This window comes from Eptesicus fuscus, chromosome 18 (genome assembly GCF_027574615.1).
Source record: "Eptesicus fuscus isolate TK198812 chromosome 18, DD_ASM_mEF_20220401, whole genome shotgun sequence".
Taxonomy (NCBI): Eukaryota; Metazoa; Chordata; class Mammalia; order Chiroptera; family Vespertilionidae; genus Eptesicus; species Eptesicus fuscus.
Genome location: NC_072490.1, coordinates 55,680,244 through 55,703,033, shown reverse-complemented (window position 1 = coordinate 55,703,033; position 22,790 = coordinate 55,680,244). Strand labels below are relative to the sequence as shown.

The following is a 22,790-nucleotide window of genomic DNA, read 5'->3' as shown; positions in this document are numbered from 1 at the left end:
TATTTCTTCTCGGCTTTTATGGTTCATTCAGTACTTCAAGGAAAATGTCTGTTCCTCACAAGAAGCAGACCGTGGGTCAGGGCTGATCAAAGTCACGCCATGACTGCCTTGTACCCCCGCGAGGAATCCCACCTGGGACCAGTCAGAGGTGAGGAGTAGGGATGGCATGCAGGTGACGCTGTCAGACATGGACGCGGTGGGGTAAAATGCTTTTTCAGATCAGTATCTTTCTGCATTATGGCAGGTTGAGAAAGTCTTACAATCGCCCCGGGCATCGCAGGGGGAGGAGAAAAGTTCTCAGCCTTCAGTTAACTGTTTTTAAAAACAAAACAAAAAACTATTGGTATATAAAAAAATAAAACGACAACTACCACCCACCAGGGCCTCCGTTAGGAGGCTGCTTCCGACGCTGCTCCATGCGAGGTGAGGCTCACAGTGGGGAGGCGTGCTGTCCAGCTCACTGTCTACATCAGCACAAAACCCAGTGCAGTGTGGAGGGGAGAACTGAGTCACCCCTGTCAGCTGGAGACCTGTCCATCCTGTTTGCACAGCGTGTAATTAAACGTCAGCCACACCAATAATCAATCTGATGGCTACAGCTGTCTGCAGACTCAGTGGGTGGAGAGCTCAAACCCTGCAGCTTGGATTTAAGTGAGAGCAGCCCTGCACTCCTCTTACAGGTTGGCTGACCTGGAGCTGTGACTCCACCTTTCTGGGCTTTTATTTTCTCAACTGTCAAGTTCAGATCATCCTGTCCACTCCCTGTACCCCAAAGACCATTCCGAGAGCCCAGCAAGCCAGTGACTTCCTTCACTCGCAGACATCGTCCGTTCACACACGCAAGTCACCAAGTCTAATTGCAAGGGGGCTGGGGAGTGCAGTCTCCAGGTGACCGAGTCACGGCCTTAATTCAGGGTGTTCTGTTGCTGGTGTGGTTCAGTGGTTAGAGGGTCATCCCATGCATGGAAGGGTCGTGGGTTTGATTTCTGGTCAGATTTATACTCAGGTTGCAAACAATGGTTATTTCTCTCTCACATCTCTGCCCCCCCCCCTCCCCCGCCCCCCTTTCATATTCTCTCATCAACTAAAAAGATATATTCTCAAGTAAGGGTTAGAGAAGAAGGCAGAAAAATCAGTTCTGAGGGCGATAACTAGTTTTCGTCCCACTGTGTTGGTTCCTGTGAAGTATTTGGGGGGCTGGTTAATGAGAAACAAACAAGTAAGCAAGAAGTAAAGACAAGGATGCATTTTGAATCGTTTCTGATGGAAAGGAACAAGATGGCAGGACAGTAGCGGGATGAGTGGAGGACATGGTGTGTCCGGGAAGGCCGCTCTGAGGAAGGTGACGCTCCAGTTGAGGCCTGAAGGGTGAGGAGCGGGTTGGTGTGTCCCGTCAGAGAATAGTGTGCGCGGAGGGGAGGGGAGGCCACTGTAGCCAGAGCTCAGCGAGGGAGTGTTCCCCACGGAGCTGAGAGGGCGTTTGAGGAACAGCAATGCCTGCTGGACAGGCAAAGCCATTAGATGTCATTTTCCCTGTAGTTCCAGGCATTTACCAAATGGCTGAATTGTTGGCACATACAGAAAGCTCTTCAATAGGGATGACTCGTGCACAGGCAGAGAAACCAGGCAGTGCCCACAGCATGGTGAAGGGGCACACAGGAAAGGTTTCTAACGTGTGTGCTTACGACTAAAGATCGGTTTCATTTTTAAAAAAAATATATTTTTATTGATTTCAGAGAGGGAGAGGGAGAGAAACATCAATGATGAGAGAGAATCATTGATTGGCATGCACCACAACCCAGGCATGTGCCCTGATGGGAATCGAACCGTGACCTTCTGGTCCACTGAGCCACGCCGGCCGGGCGAGATTGCTTTCATTTTAAATCATTCCACCTTCCGGAACAATTTTCTAGCAAGACAGTGCAATGTACCAATTTTATTTTTTTCCAAAAAGAATTTATGGAGCCCATTCTGTTTGCAAGGGCCCCAAGCTAGTACTTTATATTCTTTATCTTATTTAAGGAAAAAGCCACGTTCCTGTCATCAAGGACCTGACAATCCATCTGGAAAGTCAGAAGTATGTTCAAATTAGGGATAAGTTGAAAATACAATAATCAGACTAGGCACCAATCCGTGAGAGGGGATGCCGTGCAGGTGCCCGGGGCAGCCGGCGCTCTGGCTGTACCGAGTGCCCGCGGGAGCGCTCCGGGGCGCCCCTGACCGCAGCCCCGGAAGGTGAGGGGTTCAGCCACAGGAAACCTGGCGGGGGGCGGGAGGGAGAGCATCCTCAGACGGTTGGAGTTTAATATGATGCATTTCCTGATACCCAGAACTTCATCTAAACGTCTTCAAAAATACGCCGAACTTGACTCCTTGCATGTAAGATGGGATGTTTTATGAATGGGAGGTATGACATCACCTGTGAAAAGTAATTTTCACCCCCGGAGTGTGCACCATTTGGGTGTTTAGGGAACTTGAGCTTGGCATACCTGGCACTTTCAGCGGGGCCTCTTCAGGTCAGATCAGGTGTTGTTTTTAGAGCAAAAAGTTTGTCTTCCTCAGCAGTACACTCCACTGACCAGCGTTACATCACCAAAACTTGTCCTCTGCGTCAGGCTTCCTCAGTGTCTGCTCTTGGGACATGTGGGGCCAGGGATTCCGTCCCGGGCGTGGTGGTGCGCCACAGCATCCACAGCGTCCCCACAAGATGCTGTGGCACCCTCCCCGCCAGCGTCATAACCAAGATGTCTCCGGGCCTCTCCAGATGTCCTGGGGTGGGGGGATGGCGAGGGTTGCAAAGTCATTCTTGGTGGAGGACCGCTGGTCTAAGTGAAATGCGAGGGACTCAGAGTCCATTTCTGCAAATGTTGTAGTTGCTGCTTTTCCTTCCTGTGCGGTAGAACTGGAGGGACTGCTCTTTTTCTCTTTTTTTGTTAACACACAGATGTCCGTAGAGCGCTCTTCCCGGGTGAGAAGGGGAGGGTGGCGGCCGTGGTCAGGCACCGGGGCTTGGAGCCTGGTTGCCTGGCTGGGCCTCCCACATCTGCCCCGTTTAGAAATGTGACTTTGGCCAGTTTACTGAAACCTGTCTGAGCCTCAGTTTTCTCTTGTAAAATGGGACTAAGAGTAGTACCTCCCCATCCAGCTGTGGGGAAGACGCCATCTCAGTCACATGAACATTTGATGGACAGACAGATGGCTGGGTGGATAGAAGGGAGGTCAATTTGGTTTTCTCAACGCCTATAATCTGGCACATTTCTATTTTTGTGGTTCTTCAGGAGGCAAACCAGGGCCACTAACTGGCTCCTGAACAGCATATTCGTCAAATGTAACTCTTTTTTAATGAAAAAAGAATAAATCAACGATACCATGATTGGTTTTCTTCGGGTCACCGCAGAGGGTGGCCCTGTGTGAGTCACTGATGTCAGTCACACACTGCAGCCGTGACCAGCCCAGAGTTAGGCATTTCTCGGTGGATTTGCAGTTAAATAATTAACCTGTGTTGTAAGTGCTATTACAGTGGAACCTCGGTTCTCGAACGTCTCCCATCTCGAACAGTCCGCTTCTCAACCTGACAATCCTTCCATGCTGGTCCCTGTACGATCAGGGACGCATCTCTCGGTCACAAACAACGGAGAGAAGGCGCGAATCAGTCAGTTCGCCGTTACAATCTCAGGATGGTGTGCTGTGAACGTTTTCATGGTATTTTTTGCTTTTGTTGCTGCTTACAATTATTTTTAAATTTTCATTTTTTACTGTACATTTCCTTATTGTTAAATTTTCATTGACATTTCATATCCTTTTTGTTTTTAAAGTGTTTATAGATTAAACAGTACATTAGACATGTACGGTATAAAAGAAAGGTTAAAATGGAATCATTTAAGGGCCTGGAATGGATTAATTCAATTTACATTATTTCTAATGGGGGAAAATACGATCGGTTTTGCAAAAGCCTTCCAGAATGAATTAACTCCGAGAAACGAGGTTCCACTGTGTATGTATTTTCTAAAAGCCTCAGTGACATCCTCCTGTGCGTGCCTAGTGTTAAACCTCTGGGTGGTGTCTGCTTTCAGTTTGTCAAGATCCAAAAAGACAGTTTGATCCGCTCTGTCCAAAGGCTTTTTCTCGGTCTTTCAAAACCCGGGAGGTCCCTGTGGCCGGCGGCAGGTGCGCTCCTCAGCATTTCTGTACCTGCCGGGGCACGTTCCCGTACTGAGCACCCCGACAGGAGGGAGGTGGCGTCTCCCTGGGGCGGAGGCGTGCCTTGACCCACTCGCCCCCCCTCCTCTGTGACCTCCATGTTGCAGGATCAGTGAACACATTTCCTACCTAGAGGGTGTGTTCAGAAACCACTGATAAAATCAACAGAAATACAGCAGTTTTTACAGAAACTCACAGAATTGGAAGCCTGAGTGATGCAGGTGTGTCAACAGAATAACTTGGCCGCTTCTCACCAGCGGACAGGCAGCTCTGGGACCCAGACAGCTGTTTCTCGTTCTGTGCCTGCTGCTCAGTGGCCCCCCTCCGTCTCATAAAGCCATGATCAAATTCGGGAATTGGGCTGAGGGGCCTTCGAGCAATACAAGTAGCTTTGTCACTTACCACATGTCTATTCTGAGCCAAGCACTGGGCTGAGTGTCTCCTAAACATAATCTCACTGAACCTTCCAATAACCCTCTGAGGCAGGCGCTGTTGGTCCCACTTTATGGATAAGGAAACTGAGACTCGGGAAACTTAAGCAACTTGCCAGATAAAATACAAGTGGTGGGCCGGCCAGCGTGGCTCAGGGGTTGAGTGTTGACCTGTGAACCAGGAGGTTACGGTTCGATTCCAGTCAGGGCACAGGCCCCGGATGTGGCTCAATCCCCAGTGTGGGGGCGTGCAGGAGGCAGCCAATCAATGATTCTCTCTCATCATTGATGTTTCTATCTCTCTCTCCCTCTCCCTTCCTCTCTGAAATCAATAAAAATATATTTATTTTAAAAAAAAAACACAATTGGAGGAACCAGAATGCAAACCAAGGCAGACTGACTTGGTCCCATTGGTTCAGGTAAGCCCCACGAGAGAACGGAACCGCTCACATAGAAGGCGGACAGAAATACTCGCTGATCCAAGAAGAATGAGTAAATGATCCACAAGCCACTATCGTGTGGTCACCGCGGCTCCTGAACGTCCCTGTGCTTTCCTGTAGTCTTCCTTTCCAGTTTGACAATAATTTCAGGCATAGGGAACCATCGAGATTGTGGGGTGGGAATGGGGTAGAGGTGATTTCTTCTGGTTCTTTAAGTTTACAGTAATTGGTTGTAGATTTCAAGAAAATGGCTTAAGTATTCAACCCATGCATTTCATTAAATGAAGGGTACTAGTAATCATGGTGGCTAATTATTCTGAAACCATCAGCTTCCTTTACATCTGAGGATTATTGTGATCACATTTTGCATGCGTTCTCAAATAGGGTTTGACTGCTTTGGTTTTGTGGCAGTTTTTAGATTTTGTGTCACTTCCTTTTGTAAGGCAGGATGCTACTGACCTTAGGACGTGTCCTCTTCCTGTTGTAGCTTTTTGATGATCTCTTTGTTAATGGCATTGTTCTTTTTGCTCCTCTTTCCCTTTTCCTATTTTTCCTGTCTATTTATTTTTCAGTCTCAAAGTTAACCCCAGCTATTAGTTCCTTAGTTGTCATCTAATTCCTTCCTTTGAGGCTGAAGGGCACAATCGATCATTCTAGAAAGAAAGTTGGAAGGCCTTACATGTAGCTTTATTTCTGTCATATAATTATTTCCACCATAGCTTCCCAAGAAAGCACAGCTTCTAACTTACAGCTACTAGTGAGTGTCAAAGAATATATCCGATAATAAATATAATAAATGATGGTTAGTTGCTTGTTTAATGATCACTATAAAGCAGTCTAGTTTATACTCTTTGTGTTGCAAGGCAAACAAAACTCAGTTTGTCTTTTAAAGCTCTGAGAATGGTAATTTTGGCTTGGACTAGATATTGTCTTCAATTTTAATATGAAAGTTTCAAATGTGTTTGTGTATACACACATGTGCATAAATAATATATATAATAATCTTGTCCTACCCTTAAGACATCATGCCTGGTAACAGTCCTACCCTCTATGGGCACCAAATGTTGCACATGATAGAAAATTGGTTCCTCCGCCTTTGAGCTCTGGCCTGTCCTCGAATGCGGGCTGGTTCCTCTGGGCCCCTCACATTTCCGGTGACTTCCTAGTGGAGTGCTGCCTCCTGCACGAGCGTTTCTCAGGGGCGGCCACCCAGTCAGGTCAGCCTGGGGGACGTTTCTTTGACCAGTTTCCCCTTCTCCTTCCACTGGTCTGCAATCTCCGCGTGATTTTGACGGCGGTGTGGAGGGGCTCTGATTTATTCTTTAAGGAAAACAGTGGCGGAAAGGAAGGGAATGAAAATGAGTCAGTTGCCTGCTGCGTGCCGGCGCTGCCCGCTGCCTGGGCGATCGACCGTCCAGTAAATGAGCCATCCGCCTCAGCTCCATCGCCGTTTGCCGCTTCATCTGCCTTTCGGAGATCAGGGGCACAAATGTCATATAAAGGCACACGAGAAGAGCTGGCTCTAGGGCGGCTACACCTGGAAGCATTTTCCTAACACCCCAATCATTGATCAGAATCATTATGATAATAGTGTCTGAAACAGAGGCCTCTGAATGCTTAGGAGGTGGACATGCACTCTTGCCTAAAGTAGACTGGCCTATGTTCGTTTTATGTAAGCATATTATTTTAATTTGAGAAATGTTCATTTCTTTTATTTTTTTAAAAAACACAGTACTAAGAAAATGACAACACCTTCATAACCACTTAAATGGACGATTACTAATATTTGTCATATTTACTTCATCTTGATTTAATAATAAAAGAAGTAAAGTATTACTGGTAATGTAGTTTCCTGTACCCCTTACCCCTTGTACATTCTGCCATCCCCACCCTAGGGGCAACCACTGTCACAAATTAAGTTTGTCATCCCAAGTCACTCGCAGCACAGCCATGAAATCACTTTTTGCATAAACTTGGAAGGTTTCAGGTAGGGAAGTGGCCTGTTTGCCCTGGATGCAGGGACGGGGGAGGGAGGCCAGGCCCTGGGATTCAGCTGGTGAGGGCTGGGGGCGGGGTGGCGGGCAGATCGGGTTTCCGCCGGCCTGGTTTTCATGTGTGTGGGAATGGACGCGAAGGGAAAGCCAGCTGCGCCGCGCTGCGGCTCTTCCTGTAGAACCTGTTGGTGCCCCCGGTGAGTAACCAGGTAGAAATGGCTCCCGGGCCGCTCGGCTGACATCTACCTGCGCCCAGAGCCCCTTACTCCCCAGGACGATCGTCTGCATCCACACTGTCCCCCCATTAAAGCCGAGTCTCTCTCCGGGAAAGTCTGCCGGTGAGAACTTTGTCTCTCCCACCGGGCGGGCTGGGTCGGAAGGAGGGGAACTGGGAGGTGTCCCCGATAAGAGTGGCTGATGTCTGCCAGCCGCGAGGCGGCCGTGGGAGGCTCGCTGTGTGAAACTGAGTCACGCCTAAGTCTTATGAAACTCGGCTCAGACTCACCCTCACCGGGCTGCTGTCCGGGAGGGAGGTGGAAAGAGCCCGAGGGTTTCCCTCGCGTTTCTGTCCCATTTGTGGAACTTCTGGATTAAAAGAAATGAAAGCCTCAAGTCCATGGACCTTTTAGGAGATCGGTATGTAGCTTCCAGCTTTCACTGGTCACTTCCGCCGGGGCGAGGGCTGGAGCTGGCGCCTGTGTGCTCAGGGCGGGCGGGCTTCCCTGTCTGGGACGGCGGGTCTGGTCGGAACCTTCTGTCTCCTGTTTGAACACTTTGGGCTGCTGTTCTCACATGAGCTGACATGTCTGTGAACACCTTGGTTCCTGTGCTTCAGGAAATGGCTCTACTGATAGTGCGCTGCAGAGAGGTTATTTAGGTCATTAAAATGCTCTTTGAAGGCTCTTTGAATGTATGTTAAAAACCTAGCCAAAGTCTAACAATGGAATGAAATCACTGTGCTGTTATTTCCCTAATAATCAAGACTGGGGTCGGCGTAGAGGCACTCTGTGAAGTCCAAGAGACAAGACGAGGCTCGGGCTACACAAGGGCCAGCTGAGGGCCAGGCGTGCAGCAGGGCACGGAGTTCTGCGACGCGCCGGCTGCCTTTACAAGCTGGTGGCTTTCCAAGGCACGCTGCTGGGGGCGGCTCTTCTCCAGAAACGGCTCCGGGGCGCATCAGAGCGCCAGAGTGGGAATGTGGAAGTTACAGCCCGGAGGCTCCCTCCGGCTCAGACGCCAGAGGGCTCCGAGCCTTCACCCCCACCCCACCCCGCCTCCGGCTCCTGGCTTCTGCCCCGTTCAGGGGACGCTTGTGGACAAGAAAACCGGTGATGGAGAAGCACCCTGCGTGGGGCTCTGCGCTACTTTCGCTTTGCTTTCCTTCGAAGTTTACTCTGTGGTCTTCCTGAACCGCAGTCCCTTCGACTGCCTTTCCATCTAGATGTGAATCAGCCTCTCTGATCAGGAGGCATGCTTACCGGAACCCAGGAGGTTCCTTACCAGCTCATTCCGTGAGTCACAGGGGAAGTAGCATGCGTGTCCCCCGCTGCACAGTTTTATTGTTCGAGGAAGAGTTGGTGGAAATTCCTGTCAGAAGGAGGAATAAAATGGGCTCAGGCTGTAGTTGGTTTGTAAAAAGACTGCATCACATGTTAGTGTGCCTTCTTGATTTTTTTTTTATTAAGCTGATTTCTAGATGCAGTAAAATTTCACATAAATTAAAGCTATGTGTGTTTTTGTGTTTTCTTAATTTATTAGCTATTCCAGTGGAAACAGCTGGAGAACTTATATTTCCGTGAGAAAAAATTTGCTGTTGAAGTTCACGATCCACGGAGGTGAGGGTCCCCGCTTTCCCTCTGCTTGGTCCTGGTGGCTTGTGAGTAATGCTACGAGCATTCACGTGTAGTTTTTGCGTGGATATGTGTTTATTTCTCCGGGGTCTGTCCCTGGGAGTGGAGCTGCTGAGTGAAGGGCTGACTCTTTAACCTCTGGAGGAACAGCCCGGAGGGTTAGCAGCGGCTACACCATTTTCCATTCACACCAGCAGTGTATATGGGTCCGTTTTCGCCACATCCTCCCTAGCACTTGTTATTTTCAGCCGAGTTGTTCTTTAACAGCCGTCCTTGTGGTGGGAAGCGGCATTTTCCTCATGACTGATGAGGGCTGAGCATCTCTTCATGTGCTCATTGGCCATTTGCATGTCTGTTCAGATCCCTTGCTCATTTTAAAATTGAGTATTCCTGGTCACTTTAAAAGACAGCTGCCAAGTGATCAACATTAATTAAAGTCAGGACTGTGGTTTCTCCAAACTGACACATTTATGGGTATTTGGAGGACACAGGGATGGGGGAAACAGCCCTTAACAAAAAGATGACCTGAATTCCTACAAATGAACGTTGGTCCCTTTCTCCCTCCCCTCCCCATCCTTCCTTCTCCCACCCTGTCCTCTCAAGCAGCCCTCTGGACCAGGTTGGACCTGGGTACCCTCAGGCAATATCGTTATGTCCGTCCTCTGATACTGTCTGAGCCAGACAAGTCCATCTAATCCTCGATGCTCTTTCCCCTGAGGAAGGTGCTGATCCCCAGGTCTCTGTCTTTAAAATATTACCCCATTTACTCCCGACTGCTTGTGGTGGTTTTAGCTAAGTGATTTTAGTACAGCTTCTAACTTGACTAATCCTTATCTGCCTTGGAGTGTGTGCGTGCATTTTTTAACACACTAGATTTGCAGAGAGTTATTGCCTAGGTGTGATGGGCTTTGTCATAAAAGGAGGAGATCAGAGCCCTGTCAGCATAGTGTGGCGGCAGAAAAACGGCGAAGGAGATGCGCTGTTACGTTACTCACGGGAAGCAGTTCATGCTGTGCTGGGCCAGGAGCCAGGGATCTGAGTGCTTTTCTTCATCTTCAGGATTTCGGTGTCAAGAAGGACCTTTGGGCAAAGTGGCCTCTTTGTGCAAACCTGGTATGCACACTCTTCGCTCATCAAGTCCATCTGGGTGATGGCCATCAGTCAGCACCAGTTTTACTTGGACCGGAAGCAAAGCAAAGTAAGTGACTAGACGAGGTTCTGTGGGAATAAGCTCCTGCCGCTCATTTGCTTTCTGTTTAAAAGACAAGCATTCTCAGAAAAGATGAAAGCACATCGGTTTTTGTTCTTTTAGGGTTTTTTTTTTTTTAAACCTTACTACCAACTGTTTTAATTTTTCTTATATTTAAAAAATGAGCAATATATAACCCGATTCAAAAGCTGTACGATTCCCCTGGTTGGGTGGCTCAGTTGGTTGGAGCATCGTCCCATACACCAAAAGTCAAGGGTTTGATTCCCAGGCAGGGCACATACCTAGTTTGCAGGGTCCATCCCCAGTGTGGCTTGTATGGGAGGCAACCGATCAATGTCTCTCTCTCTCTCTCTCTCTCTCTCTCTCTCTCTCTTCTCCCCTCCCCTAAAAATCAATAAAAATAGCCCTAGCTGGTGTGGCTCAGTGAATAGAGCGTCAGCCTATGGACTAAAGGGTCCCAGGCATTGATGTTTCTATCTCTCTCCATCTCCCTTCCTCTCTGAAATCAATAAAAAATATTTTTTCAACATCAATAAAGATATATCTTTGGGTGAGGATTTTTAAAAATTGTGTGTAGTGTATACTGGTAATGTTTAAACCCTTTGCACTCGCTTGCTTTTTTCTCGAGCTGCTACCGATGCTAACCGTGTCGAGTCACACTCGACATCCGAGTGCAAAAGGTTAAAGTTAATGATTGAACTACACCATAGCAAAGAATTATGCATCCTTATTAGTATGTTTTAGCTACAAAGCCTAAGTCTTGTTTTTCGGAAGAGTGTCATTTGGTATATGTATAAAAATTCTAAATTGTCCTCCAAGTTGACATTTTTATTCTATAGCAATTTAATCATTAATTTGAAAGAAGCTTAATTGAGTGAATTTCATCACAATGTTGTATACCTTTTAGGCAAAAATTCCTTCAGCCAGAAGTTTAGACGATATCGCGATGGACTTGACGGAGACGGGAACCCCGAGGACCTCCAAACTGGTCACTCTGGAGGCAAAAAGCCAGTTCATTATGGCCAGCAATGGCAGCTTAATCTCCTCAGGTAACCGCTGGGGTTAGAGAGGGGGCAGGCAATCTTTAGTTTATTTCACTTTTGTTGTTGTAAGCCACTTTTAAATGCATCTTCTAACCCATTATTTTGGGAATAAATAAGCATATCAAAATTAGAGTATGCAGAAGTTTTTAATAAAAATCTTAAACTGATTTCAGAAAGTATAAAGTTAAATTATAGTCAGGTTGCATAACTAACACCAGATGCAGAGACACTGAGTGCCTAGGGGCGGCTTAAAAGGACATTTTCTCCAGATAAATTCCATCAGCTTCTTATTCCTCCCAAGAAATCCTGGAACCTTTTACCACTAAGTTTTCACTAAAATGCATTTTCCCATTAAAATCCCACTGTCAACTTGTGCATCTGGAGCACAGAATATTCCTTTGCCTTGCTCGCTTGCTTTCTAAAAGAACATTCTAAGCAGCTGTCTCAAGGAACACCTCACCGGCTCAGAAAAGTTACTTTTGTCCTTGGGTGTGTCTAAGACATTAAGCGTTTTATTACTGCTTCGGAAATGACTGAGCCAAAACGCACAAGGCACATTTCATTATCAGGCTCCGTTGGATGCCCAGGAGCATGAGAAATGTTCTCCAGTTTCCTTTTATTATGTTCACCAACAGGGAGAAAAGAAATAAACTATCTAATAGCAGGTTTGGCTTAAAAATCCTTTGTCCTTTAAAAAGGAAGGAAACATCCCTTGGATAAACCTTCCCTCCCCCGCTTCCAATTCCCCCAGGTTCTCAAGACTCGGAAGTTAGTGAGGAGCAAAAGAGAGAGAAAATCCTGGAACTCAAGAAGAAGGAAAAGCTGTTGCAAGAAAAGCTCCTGAAAAAAGTCGAGGAGCTTAAGAAGATCTGTTTGCGGGAGGCTGTGAGTGTCTTCTGTTCGGGGGGCTCTTCAGATGGTATTTGACAGCTCTGGCCAGTGTCCATCGTCCTGTCGGCTCTGTTCTGTTCCGCAGGAGCTCACGGGCAAAATGCCAAAGGAGTACCCGCTGGGCATCGGCGAGAAACCTCCTCAGGTCAGAAGGCGTGTGGGCACCGCGTTCAAATTAGATGACAACTTGCTCCCCAGTGAAGAGGTATGAGCACCAGCCCCCGCTCGTACCCCGCGTTTCTGTGAACAGAGACAGAGCAGCTGTCTGCTGAGTGTGGTCCACTCGGGCCTTCGGTTTTGAGTCACTTCTGCGTTTTTATCTCACCAGTTGAAAGTGATAATGTAGACCAAATTGAATTCCTTCTTTTATGCACAGCTCAGTTAAAATTGTTATTACTCCTCCAAACATAGAGAGCCCTCATCAAACCCCAAATGTCCATAAACTGAGAAACATGAGAATTAAGAATGCTGACATTAGACTCTTCCACTTAAAACTAAGCAGCAGCTTTTGGCAAATACTTTTCCCTCATTGAAGTCTTAATTCTCAGGTCTCAGTTTTCTCATCTACAAAATGGGGGTGCAGTGATTGTTTGCCCTCCAAGGGAGGCAAGGAGAATTCAGTGAGGTAGTACGTGGTCAGCACGCAGGTATAGCAAAGTCCACAGATTTGTTAGCCATTATGGAATGTGCTTTCTCATTGCATGTTTTCATGTGGCCTTACTCGTGTTTCTTATAGAAATTTACCCATCTTGACTCTAGAAAATGATAGCAGTTTCCATCAATAATAGAGTGAGCTTTGCTATTTATTGAGTGCTCACTGTATACCCAGCTCTGCACTAAGAATGCACATATACTTGTGTTACTTTCATTTTACAATAAAAAGAAACTGAATCATTAAAAAATTAAGCAGTGTGCCTGGGGTCCTACAGCCAGGAACCACCAGAGAAAGGAATCAAACCCAAACTGACGTCTGTAAAGCTGTGCCTGTGAAAACATTCTGCATCTGTGACTCTTGGGTGAAGAGTCCCTTCTTGGAAAATAGGACCTTTACCCACCAACTGAATGGTTGAAAGGCCATTCCCTTCTTCGAAAGGGAAAGAGGGTGGGAAGTTGATGTGAGGAAAGTTTTGAGGCTACCTATGCAGTGAAACAGGGAGATTTTATGCCCAGAGAGCATCTGGTTGGAGAATGCACGAGAAGTCTGACTCCATGCCAGTACGTGTGAGAGTAAGCGAGTGTCCACAGAAATAAAACAGCATCGTTGTGTAAATGCAGGACCCTGCTTTGCAAGAGCTGGAGAGCAATTTCCTAATACAGCAAAAGCTGGTGGAAGCTGCAAAGAAACTTGCCAGTGAGCCAGACCTGTGTAAAACCGTGAAGAAAAAACGAAAGCAAGATTACACGGATGCAGTGAGAAAGCTCCAGGAGATTGAAAACGCGATAAATGAATACCGAATCAGGTGTGGGAAGAAGCCGACCCAGAAAGGGACAGGTACCTTACCAGGTCAGTAACAAGTCAAGTTTTTTTGTCCCATCGCCAAGACTCTTGATGGTATGTAGCATTTCCAAATCAGTTCATTGGTGAGAGAAAGGAAAAGACAGGAATAACATTATATAATTACTAGAGGCCCAGTCCACGAATTCATTCACAGGTGGGCTCTGGCCGGCCTGGCCCCAATTGGCTGATCAGGGCCAGGCCTGTCAGGAGGACGGGCCGTGGGAGGTTGGCTGGCTGGCCCACCCCCCATTGGGCCAGTTCACTGGCCACAGTGGGCATCATAGCAACTGGTCATTCTGGTCATTACAGTGTTCCAGTCACTGGCTTTTTATATATATAGACTAGAGGCCCAGTGCACAAAATTCGTGCATGGGGGGGTGTCCCTCAGCCTGGCCTGCACCCTCTCCAATCTGGGACATCCCTCTCACAATCCAGGACCGCTGGCTCCTAACCGCTCGCCTGCCTGATTGCCCCTAACCACTTCTGCCTGCCAGCCTGATCGCCCCCTAACCACTCCCCTGCCGGCCTGATTGATGCCCAACTGCTCTCCTGCTGACCCAATCACCCCCAACTGCCCTCCCCTGCCAGCCCAATCACCCCAACTGCCCTCCCCTGCCAGCCCAATCACCCCCAACTGCTCACCCCAGCTGCACTCCCCTGCCGGCCCCATGACCCCCACCTGCCCTCCCCTGCTGTGACCCGCCTCCTCCACGCAAGGCGGTGGAGATGCCAGTACTGGCCTCCTCCATGCTGCACGGAGCCACGGGACCCCCAGGCCTCACTGCGCAGAGTGGCTGCCGGGCTCTGCCTCCGCTGTGCACGCGGCCATCTGTGGCAGCCGTCAGCCATCGAGGGTGCAGGGACCACCTTGGCTTTTATTAGTAGAGATGTTCACACAAAGACTTGCTGTGAAATATTTTAAAATACTAATAGTTGTGGGATTTTAAGTAACTTAATTTTCTCTTTAGCACTCTTCTGTATTTTCAAAATTCTCAACATTATGTATCTAAAACTTTCATGTTCAGAAAAACAGTAAATTGAAAAATCTCATTTAGGTAGATTTCAAGTCCTGTCAGCCCTACATGTTTATTAGCATGGTTTTTAGCCTTGATCATTGGTTGAAACCTGATTATATTTCTTTGATTCCAAGAATTATTTTTCACATTTAAACATCTGTGAAATTGGGATAATTCTTATCCTAGACAGTATTACAGTTATGATCAGTAGTAACTTTTTCTTATTTTACTGGGACATAAAATAATTATACAGCTTAGATTTGACAAAATATGGTCCCTAGGTTGAAAGGGTCCTCGGGCTGCCCTAACTGGTTTGGCTCAGTGGATAGAGGGTCGGCCTGCGGACTGATGGGTCCCAGGTTCTATTCCAGTCAAGGGCATGTACCTTGGTTGTGGGCACATCCCCAGTATGGGGTGTGCAGGAGGCAGCTGATCAATGTTTCTCTCTCATCGATGTTTCTAACTCTCTTCCCTCTCCCTTCCTCTCTGTAAAAAATTAATAAAATATATTTAAAAAAAGAAAAAGAGAGGGTCCTCGGGCTTAGGGCCAGTCGTTTTGGAAAGTGAAGGCACAGACTTCAGCACCACGTGTCAGCCGGCTCCAGCTGGAGAACTGAGGGTGGCTGTGCTGCACACCAGCTGGCCCTGGTGGGGCTGTGTTCCGTGCTCACAGAGAAGGCTGGTCAGGGCACTTGACTCTCGTCGCCATTTGCTGTGGCCGTTCCTCGCAGATCGTGCAGGATTCAAGTGTTCTCAACAGCGACTGACACTTGGGAGCAGCTGGTGCCGGTGGTGGAGCACTGACACTGGGTAGCTTTTCTTACGTGTGTCTGACAGCTGACTCTGCTGGCACCTGGCCTTCTGGCTCTCCCATGTGTCCAATTAAGAGAGAGTCCACCTGGCTCTGAAAGAGATTAACATTTGAGATTGGATGGGGAGGCTCCCTGCACAAGGCTTTGGGGCTGACACCAAGGTGTCGCCTTTGCCTGTGATCTTACCAGAGCCTGACACTGAGCGGGAGTGGTTTGCCAACGCAGACCAACTCCTCTGAGGCGCCTCTTTTTGCTCATCCATTTCTTAGCACCGATGGGCACCACTCACACTGAGAGCACTAGGGAGGGGCGTGTCCAACCACCAGAGTTCCTTCCCCAGGACGCTGCCTCTAGGTAGCAACAGGGGTAAGTGCAGCTAATGTGTAGTGAGCGTTCGTCCCGTGCCAAGGGCTGGGCTAAAGGCTTTCCGTCCATTATTTCACTTACTGTTCACGAGGCACTGTTCTTATCCCATTTTTAAATTGAGCCAAATGACGCTCAGAGAGATTAATTACCAAGATTTGAACCCAGTTCTGCCTAATTCAGCGATTCTCAACCAGGGACAGAGTTGGCCCCCAGGGAGCATTTGGCAATGTCCGAGGCCATTTTCTGATTGTCAACACTGAGGGTGGGGTGCTGTGGATGCCCAGTGGGTGGCGACTGGAGATCCTGAAGCAAAGGACAACTCCCCCAACAAGAACTCCCCGGCCCAACGGGCAGCAGTGCCGCACTCAGAGGGACCCTGTCTGCTTGAAAAGCGAATGCACCAAGAGTCCAGCTCGATTCAGAGAGGCCCCTTTCTCCGGGAGAGGGTCCAGAAATACGTTAAACTGACAGCAGGTTCTCATGAGCGTTCAGGTGTACGTTCCATAGCATTTAGCGTTTATGACATGAACGGCGTGATCTCTCTTTCCAGTGTGTGGGCTGTAAACATTCAGTGTGGAGGGTAAAGTTCTCGTCCGTGCAGAAGCTAGATGAAAACTAGTTGAAAAACAAAACTCCCTTGAAGTCTGTTTCATTTGAAGAAATAGTCCAACGTAATCCTTATGCAGCGTGTGAGATGTTCACATCTTCAGTAGTAAATGGGTCCATTCTCATAGTAATTATTCTTAACGTACTGTGTTAGAGTTATCTAACTAAGGTGCACTCCCTAGGAACTGCTTTATTGAGCTCACGGTAGGTGTGTAAATGTGCAGTCACACTAACGGCCGTCGTTGTTATTCACAGAAGACATAATCCCCTCAGAAAGCAGCTCCTTGTCCGACACTACCGCCGGTGATGATCGTAAGTAGCTCCCCTTTCTTGTTTAAAATATTAGCTATTCTGAAATCAGAAGATAATTTTTTTAGTTAACCGAAGCCTGCTTATTATTCTTCAGGGAGCAGTAGAGTGAACTCACTTGCATGTGTGCAGGAGGTCGGGAGGGGGTTACCATGACCTGCACAGGTTGGCATCACGCCGCAGGACTGCCCATCGCATGGCTTTGGGAAGCGCAGCCCCTGAGTAAGCGAGGCTCTCACGGAGGGTGTGTAAGGCTCTGCAGGCTCTTTGTTAACTTCTTGCTGAAGGAACGATGTATCAGCATAAGTAATATGGAGGCCTTCCCCCAGATTTTCCCACGGTGACATTTATACATTTGGAGTCCAAAATCAAACCAGGGCATATAGTGTAGACCGCGATTATCACTGTGTTCTGGATAGCCGGGCGTCTGTTACTTTCCTTAGGAAGAACTACACATGTTGGACATTGGGCTGCATGTCACTACGTCGGTCTCATAGATGTGTCTATGTGTTGGGTTGTGTTTGTTCCACACGTTTCATGATGGGACGGGTTTCGTGGCAGGTGGCACCGTGTTTCCTTGTAATCCCTCGTGCTTCAGCAGAGGATGGCACTCTATCTGATGGGATTTAAGCAGTTTGGGGGAGCCTTTGACCCCCACTGCTTTACCTTCCCCCAGGTTTATGGTGTGTGAAGTGGTGCCATTCCAGAATCTTCCTTTGAGCTGAGCTTTGGTCAGACTTGCCATTCCTCTTTCAAAATACAGATCTTAGTGGGAGACCAGGCTCCCGTCTCTCGGTTGCATCACCTCCAATGACAGGATGCGCCTTCCGCAGCCAAAGAGGCCTAAGAACTTCAAAGGGAAAGTTGAACAACTTCCTCTTGGCCCTTTGCACACTGGGGTTTTTCTGTGATACAACCTTTGAAAACCTCTAGTATCGCCATTCCACCTAAGTCATTATTGAATTGGCAACGCTGGATCAGGCCCCACAGAGTGTTCAGTCATTTCTTTTCTGCAGTGTATAAAATGTAAAAATAAATTTCCTGAAAGTCATGTGCTCTTAAATCATCACCATTGCAGGAACACTTTGCTCACCAGATCTTCTCATTTCTTTCCTGGGCTGTTGGCACAGCATTTATTCACTTATTTGCTTCCCTGCTTATTCATTCATTCATTCATTTACTTCTTACAGCCAATGACACCTTCGCTCTTGCTGGGCAGCGATCAAGTTCAGTGCCTCATTCTCCAAGAATCCTCCCCCCCAAGTCCCTGGGTATCGAGCGAATCCACTTCAGAAAGTCGTCCATCGGGGACCAGCTGGTGGATGCCAGGCAGCCCAGGTGAGCGCCACACCAGCAGGGGGCAGATGCTCGAAGCCTTCGGGTCTTTTCTCCAAAATGGCCAGCCCACTTTGTCTCATCCTCTTCGTCCTCTCAGAAGGGGTTATTTTGTAAGGCCGAAACATAGAAACTAGCCCAGTTATTCGTGGTGACACAAGTAGAAGAGGGCTTTTAGAAAACGTTTGGCTATTTCTTGCATTTAAAGGTTTATATTAAATTATAAGGACATTAATTATAATCTGGATTTGGGTAAAGTTCAGTTTTATAACCATGCTATCAGGAAATAGTCATTAAATATCATCTCACCCAACCAAGTAATGAGACTGACAAGATCTTTCAAATGAAATTGGGACTTCAATTCATTAGAATCTATAAAATAGATAATACAAATTTTTTCTCAAGTGTCTCAGGTAAAAATCATCAGGGTAATAACACCATATTTTTAAAAGATGACAGACCAGTGATTCCCAAAATTTGGCTACATGGATTAATACTAATTTTTTAAATAGGGCCCAAGATAGGATGCCAACTGTTTGCTTTGCCTAATCAGAATGTTCAAACAGACAACCCCATGATTTCATGGGGGGGAGCGGGGGAAGACACATAAATACCAAAAATACATCCACCACCACCATCATCATCATCATAACAATAGTAATGAGATGAAGTTAACATTTATTGAGGACTTACTATATGCTGTTCAGATACTGTTCAAAGTGCTTTAATGTATGTTAATGAATGTAATCCTCATGACAATTCTGACAGTATTGCTACTAGCATTGCCATTTACAGATGAGTACACCGAGGACCAGAACACGTGAATAACTTGTTGGGTTCGTCACCTAGTAGGTGTCAGAATTAGGATTTGAACCTAGGCAGCCTGCTCTAAAACCTGTGATTTTAATCAGTATGCTATACCTCATCTCAGGGGAGATGGAAACGAGTCTCCAAATAAAAACATTATTAAATAATGTTTCGCTCATGAAAGTAAAACCAATATGAGGTTATGTTTCTGAATTATCAAAGTTCCGTGAAAACCTTTGCCATATATGAGTCCCAGTTTGTGGATTGGCATTTAAAAACTTGCCTTACACAGTAGAGATCCAAGTGTCTAGAGCTCTGCTAGCCGACATAATTAGGAGTAAATAAAATTTGAAATTCAGTTCCTCGGTTACACCAGCCTTGTCAAGGGCTAACAGCCCCATGTGGCTAGTGTTGAGGCTAGGACAGCACAGATACGCACATTCCCATCACTGAACAGGCATACGCATTCCTCACGTCGGGGGAAACAAAGCTATTTCAGCACAAGGAAGAATTACAACTAACAATCATTATCTTAAAAATTAGGCTCACATCCCCAGTAGCTTAAAATGAGTTTGCTCTTTGACCCAGTAATTTCACTTAATGGAATTTTTCCTGTGAATAGAGGATGCTCATTGCAGCATTGTGTATGTAGTTCTGAATTCTTTTTCCCATCGCAGAGAAATGCTGTCGACACACAGCAGCCCTTACAAAACCCCGGAGAGGCGGCCCCCGGGAGGGCGAAGCATGCCCAGCACCCCCGTGCTCACCCGCAATGCCTACAGCAGCAGCCACTTAGAGTAAGAGCGCCCCCTCGGCCTTGTGGGCTCTGTTACGCTTGGCTTTCCGGTTTTGTTTTACTTTGTTGTGTTTTGTGATCAGTAAGGGACTTTGGGCAGCAGGTCTCTATTTTATGGATCTACATTTCTACTCACAGTTTCACATTTGTCGGCAAAGAACATGTATCATGTTCAAGTCAGTATTGTAATGTTTTGCACCTTAATCTTTCCAACCAGATACTGCCATTTGCTATGCACTGGTGAGGATGAAGATAGTGGCAGTAGCGGCATTTTGAAGTGTTCGCCGAAGGCCGCGCTAACTCTTTTACGTGCACCGCATTATTTAGTCCCCGCAGCGAGCCTAGTTGTAGATACCGGGTACTGCCTTTGTCCTCATTCTACAGGGGAGGACGTGAGGGTCAGAGAGGGGGTCACTGGGTCATGCTCGCCCAGCCAGGGAGTGGCAGAGCCCGACGCCCAGGCCCTGAGCCTGCGTGGCCCGTCCTGTGGAAGCCGGGCCTGTCAGAGGCTGGGGTTTCGGCTTTGATGCAGGTTTATCTTCCTGCTTCTCAAGAAAGGCCGTGGCTGACACACTTGACAGAACCCGGTTCTTTTCTCCTTGTGGCCATGGCCGTGAACTGAAGGTGAACGCTGGGTTCTGGTGCACGGTCGGCCTTGGAACCCGTGAGAGCCCTGTCGCCGTTCGTGGCTCTGAAATCCTTCCCCGTGGCGCCTTTTCCTTGGTGTGGCCCCGTCCGTCCGTCCTTTCTGTTTGACAAGCTTGCCTGTCTCCCTAGGCCCGCCTCCTCCCAGCACTGCCGCCAGCGGAGTGGCAGCCTGGAGTCCCAGTCGCACCTGCTGTCGGAGCTGGACCACGACGGGCCGTTCTTCTCCCTCTGCCGGGCCCAGCGCAGCAGCAGCACCGAGGTCCTGGACGACGGCTCCTCCTGCACCAGCCAGTCCAGCGCCGAGTACTACTGCGTGCCGCCCGCCGCCGGCCCCCGCCACAGCGCCCACACCCTGGACGCCCGCGCCCGGGGCCGGCGGAGGTCCAAGAAGCAGAGCGCCGCCCCGTCGAGCTCGGGGAGCATGCCCAACCTTGCGCAGAGGGACAGCCTGAGGAACGGCGTCCACGCCCAGGGCCACGAGCAGCCTTCCTCCTACTACATCGGGTGCACGCCCTTCGCGGAGTGTGACCTGTACTACAGCGGCGGCTACGTCTACGAGAACGACACGGAGGGACAGTACAGTGTCAATCCTTCCTACCGCTCCTCCGCCCACTATGGATACGACCGCCCGAGGGACTACAGCAGGTCCTTCCATGAAGACGAGGTGGACCGGGTGCCCCCGAACCCCTATGCCACCCTCCGGCTGCCCAGGAGGGCCGCGGGCTCTGAGCGCGTCACCAAGCACGTCCACAAGGCCCTGGTGGCAGAGCACCTGCGCGGCTGGTACCAGCGGGCCTCGGGGCAGAAGGAGCAGGGCCACAGCCCGCAGAGCAGCGTGGACTCGGACCGGGCGTCACAGCGATGCCTGGGGCTGGCGGGGCTGCAGGTGCCCTGCTCGCCAGGCAGCCGCGCGTCTTCCTACTCCTCAGGTAAGAGCAGAGGAGGCACGTGCCCAGCGGTGGGGCTCAGTGGTTGAGCGTCGACCTCTGAACCAGGAGGTCACGGTTCGATTCCCGGTCAGAGCATACGCCCGGGTTGCGGGCTCGAACCCCAGTGTGGGGTCTGCAGGAGGCAGCTGATCAGTGATTCTCTCTCATCATAGATGTTTCTGTCTTTTCTCCTCCATTCCTCTCTGAAATCAATAAAAATATGTTTTTTAAAATAAGAAGAAAGAATAGAGGAGGCACTTGATGCGGATTTAACTTGCCCCTTGTTCCCCGCCCGCCCAGAACCACACCCCGCGAGGAGCCAGTGCCAAGGTCAGGAGCGGGGTAGCAGGGCGCACCCACAGGAAGAATGGCCAACGGAAAGCAGTTCCCTCCAGCTTGGCGACCAACACAGTGCACATGGGTCTGTTGAAGGAAGTTGTAGATTGAACGCCCTACGTTAGGGGCTTCACAGACTTTATCTTTTCTGGGCCTTACGGTGACAGTCACATCTCTTAAGCGTGTTCAGGTCATTGAGGTTTGATATGTTAAAAGAACAGACTAAAGCCTTCAGGTGTGAGAAAGCAATCACACCTCCTGCCCTGTCCTTCACCGGGAGTTTGATCCGTTTGTTTGGCTGCTCTGGTACCTGCTTCTCGTCATTGTGACAGACGCTGGAGTTCACTGAGCACTGTTCCTGGCACCGTTCGAAGAACTTGGCGTGTCTTGACTCAGTTCAATAATCACATATAGTCCGCTTTACGGCTGATGGAAGGGATTTCCAAAGGTAGTTTTTGATTGGTGCTCCCTTCACGCATTGACGTGGGCCCCTGACTCTGCTGACATTTGTGGTGGACTCACGGCCTCACCCCGGCTGTGCCAAGCACTTGAAGTAGAGAAACCGGTGGATACGAGGAGTGTCTGTCTGGTGTAACTCAGCAAACCCGCAGGCACATCCCGGAGGCGGGAGCCGGGAGCCGGCCCGAGCACCGCCTGGCCTTTGTGAGCTCACACCTCGGTTAGCAGCCAGAGGAATATATGACAGTGGAGCAATTTTAGAGCTTCTAAGAAATGAATGAACTTTTGAACAGCGTGAACCCCTGAGGGCATGAGTCTTGCCCCCTCCTTCAAGCATGACTGGTGAGGTGTGCACAGGATTCCCAGCCGTGGAGCAACCGTCAGTGAAGACTGTAGCTTGAAAAGTGTCCTCAGCTTGTGGCCCTGGCCGCGTTGGCTCCTTGATAGAGCGACGGCCTGTGGGCCAACGAGTCCTGGGTTTGATGCCGGTCAAGGGCATGCACCTTGGTGCAGGAGGCAACCAATCGATGTGTTTTCTCTCACATCAGTGTTTCTCTCTGTCTTTCCCTCTCTCTTCCACTCTCCCTAAAAATCAGTGGAAAAATGTCCTCGGGTGAGGGTTAAAAAAAAGTTTATCAGCTTGTTGACAAGGGGCATTTCCATGGAGACTTCTGTTTGGGTTTGACTTCTTTTATTTGCGCAGGACTTTGGACTTCCGCTAGCGCTTTCCCGTCTGTCACCACATCTAACACGTGAAAAGGCTCCTGTAGTTGCTGCTTGTTGTTTATGGCTCTGATCTCGAAAACGCCTTTCT

General features: G+C 48.6%; 1 protein-coding gene across 1 annotated transcript in view; it reads left to right on the top strand.

Annotated features, from left to right (window-relative positions):
* FRMD4B (FERM domain containing 4B) overlaps nucleotides 1-22,790 on the top strand; it is a 174,335-nt gene that overhangs the window by 143,700 nt on the left and 7,845 nt on the right. The window contains exons 12-21 of the mRNA XM_008154153.3: nucleotides 8,824-8,900; nucleotides 9,975-10,113; nucleotides 11,033-11,174; nucleotides 11,920-12,053; nucleotides 12,145-12,264; nucleotides 13,335-13,563; nucleotides 16,613-16,669; nucleotides 17,857-18,004; nucleotides 19,486-19,605; nucleotides 20,382-21,181. Of these exons, the coding sequence (XP_008152375.2) occupies nucleotides 8,824-8,900; nucleotides 9,975-10,113; nucleotides 11,033-11,174; nucleotides 11,920-12,053; nucleotides 12,145-12,264; nucleotides 13,335-13,563; nucleotides 16,613-16,669; nucleotides 17,857-18,004; nucleotides 19,486-19,605; nucleotides 20,382-21,181 (1,966 nt within the window). The remainder of the gene's footprint in view (nucleotides 1-8,823; nucleotides 8,901-9,974; nucleotides 10,114-11,032; nucleotides 11,175-11,919; nucleotides 12,054-12,144; nucleotides 12,265-13,334; nucleotides 13,564-16,612; nucleotides 16,670-17,856; nucleotides 18,005-19,485; nucleotides 19,606-20,381; nucleotides 21,182-22,790) is intronic.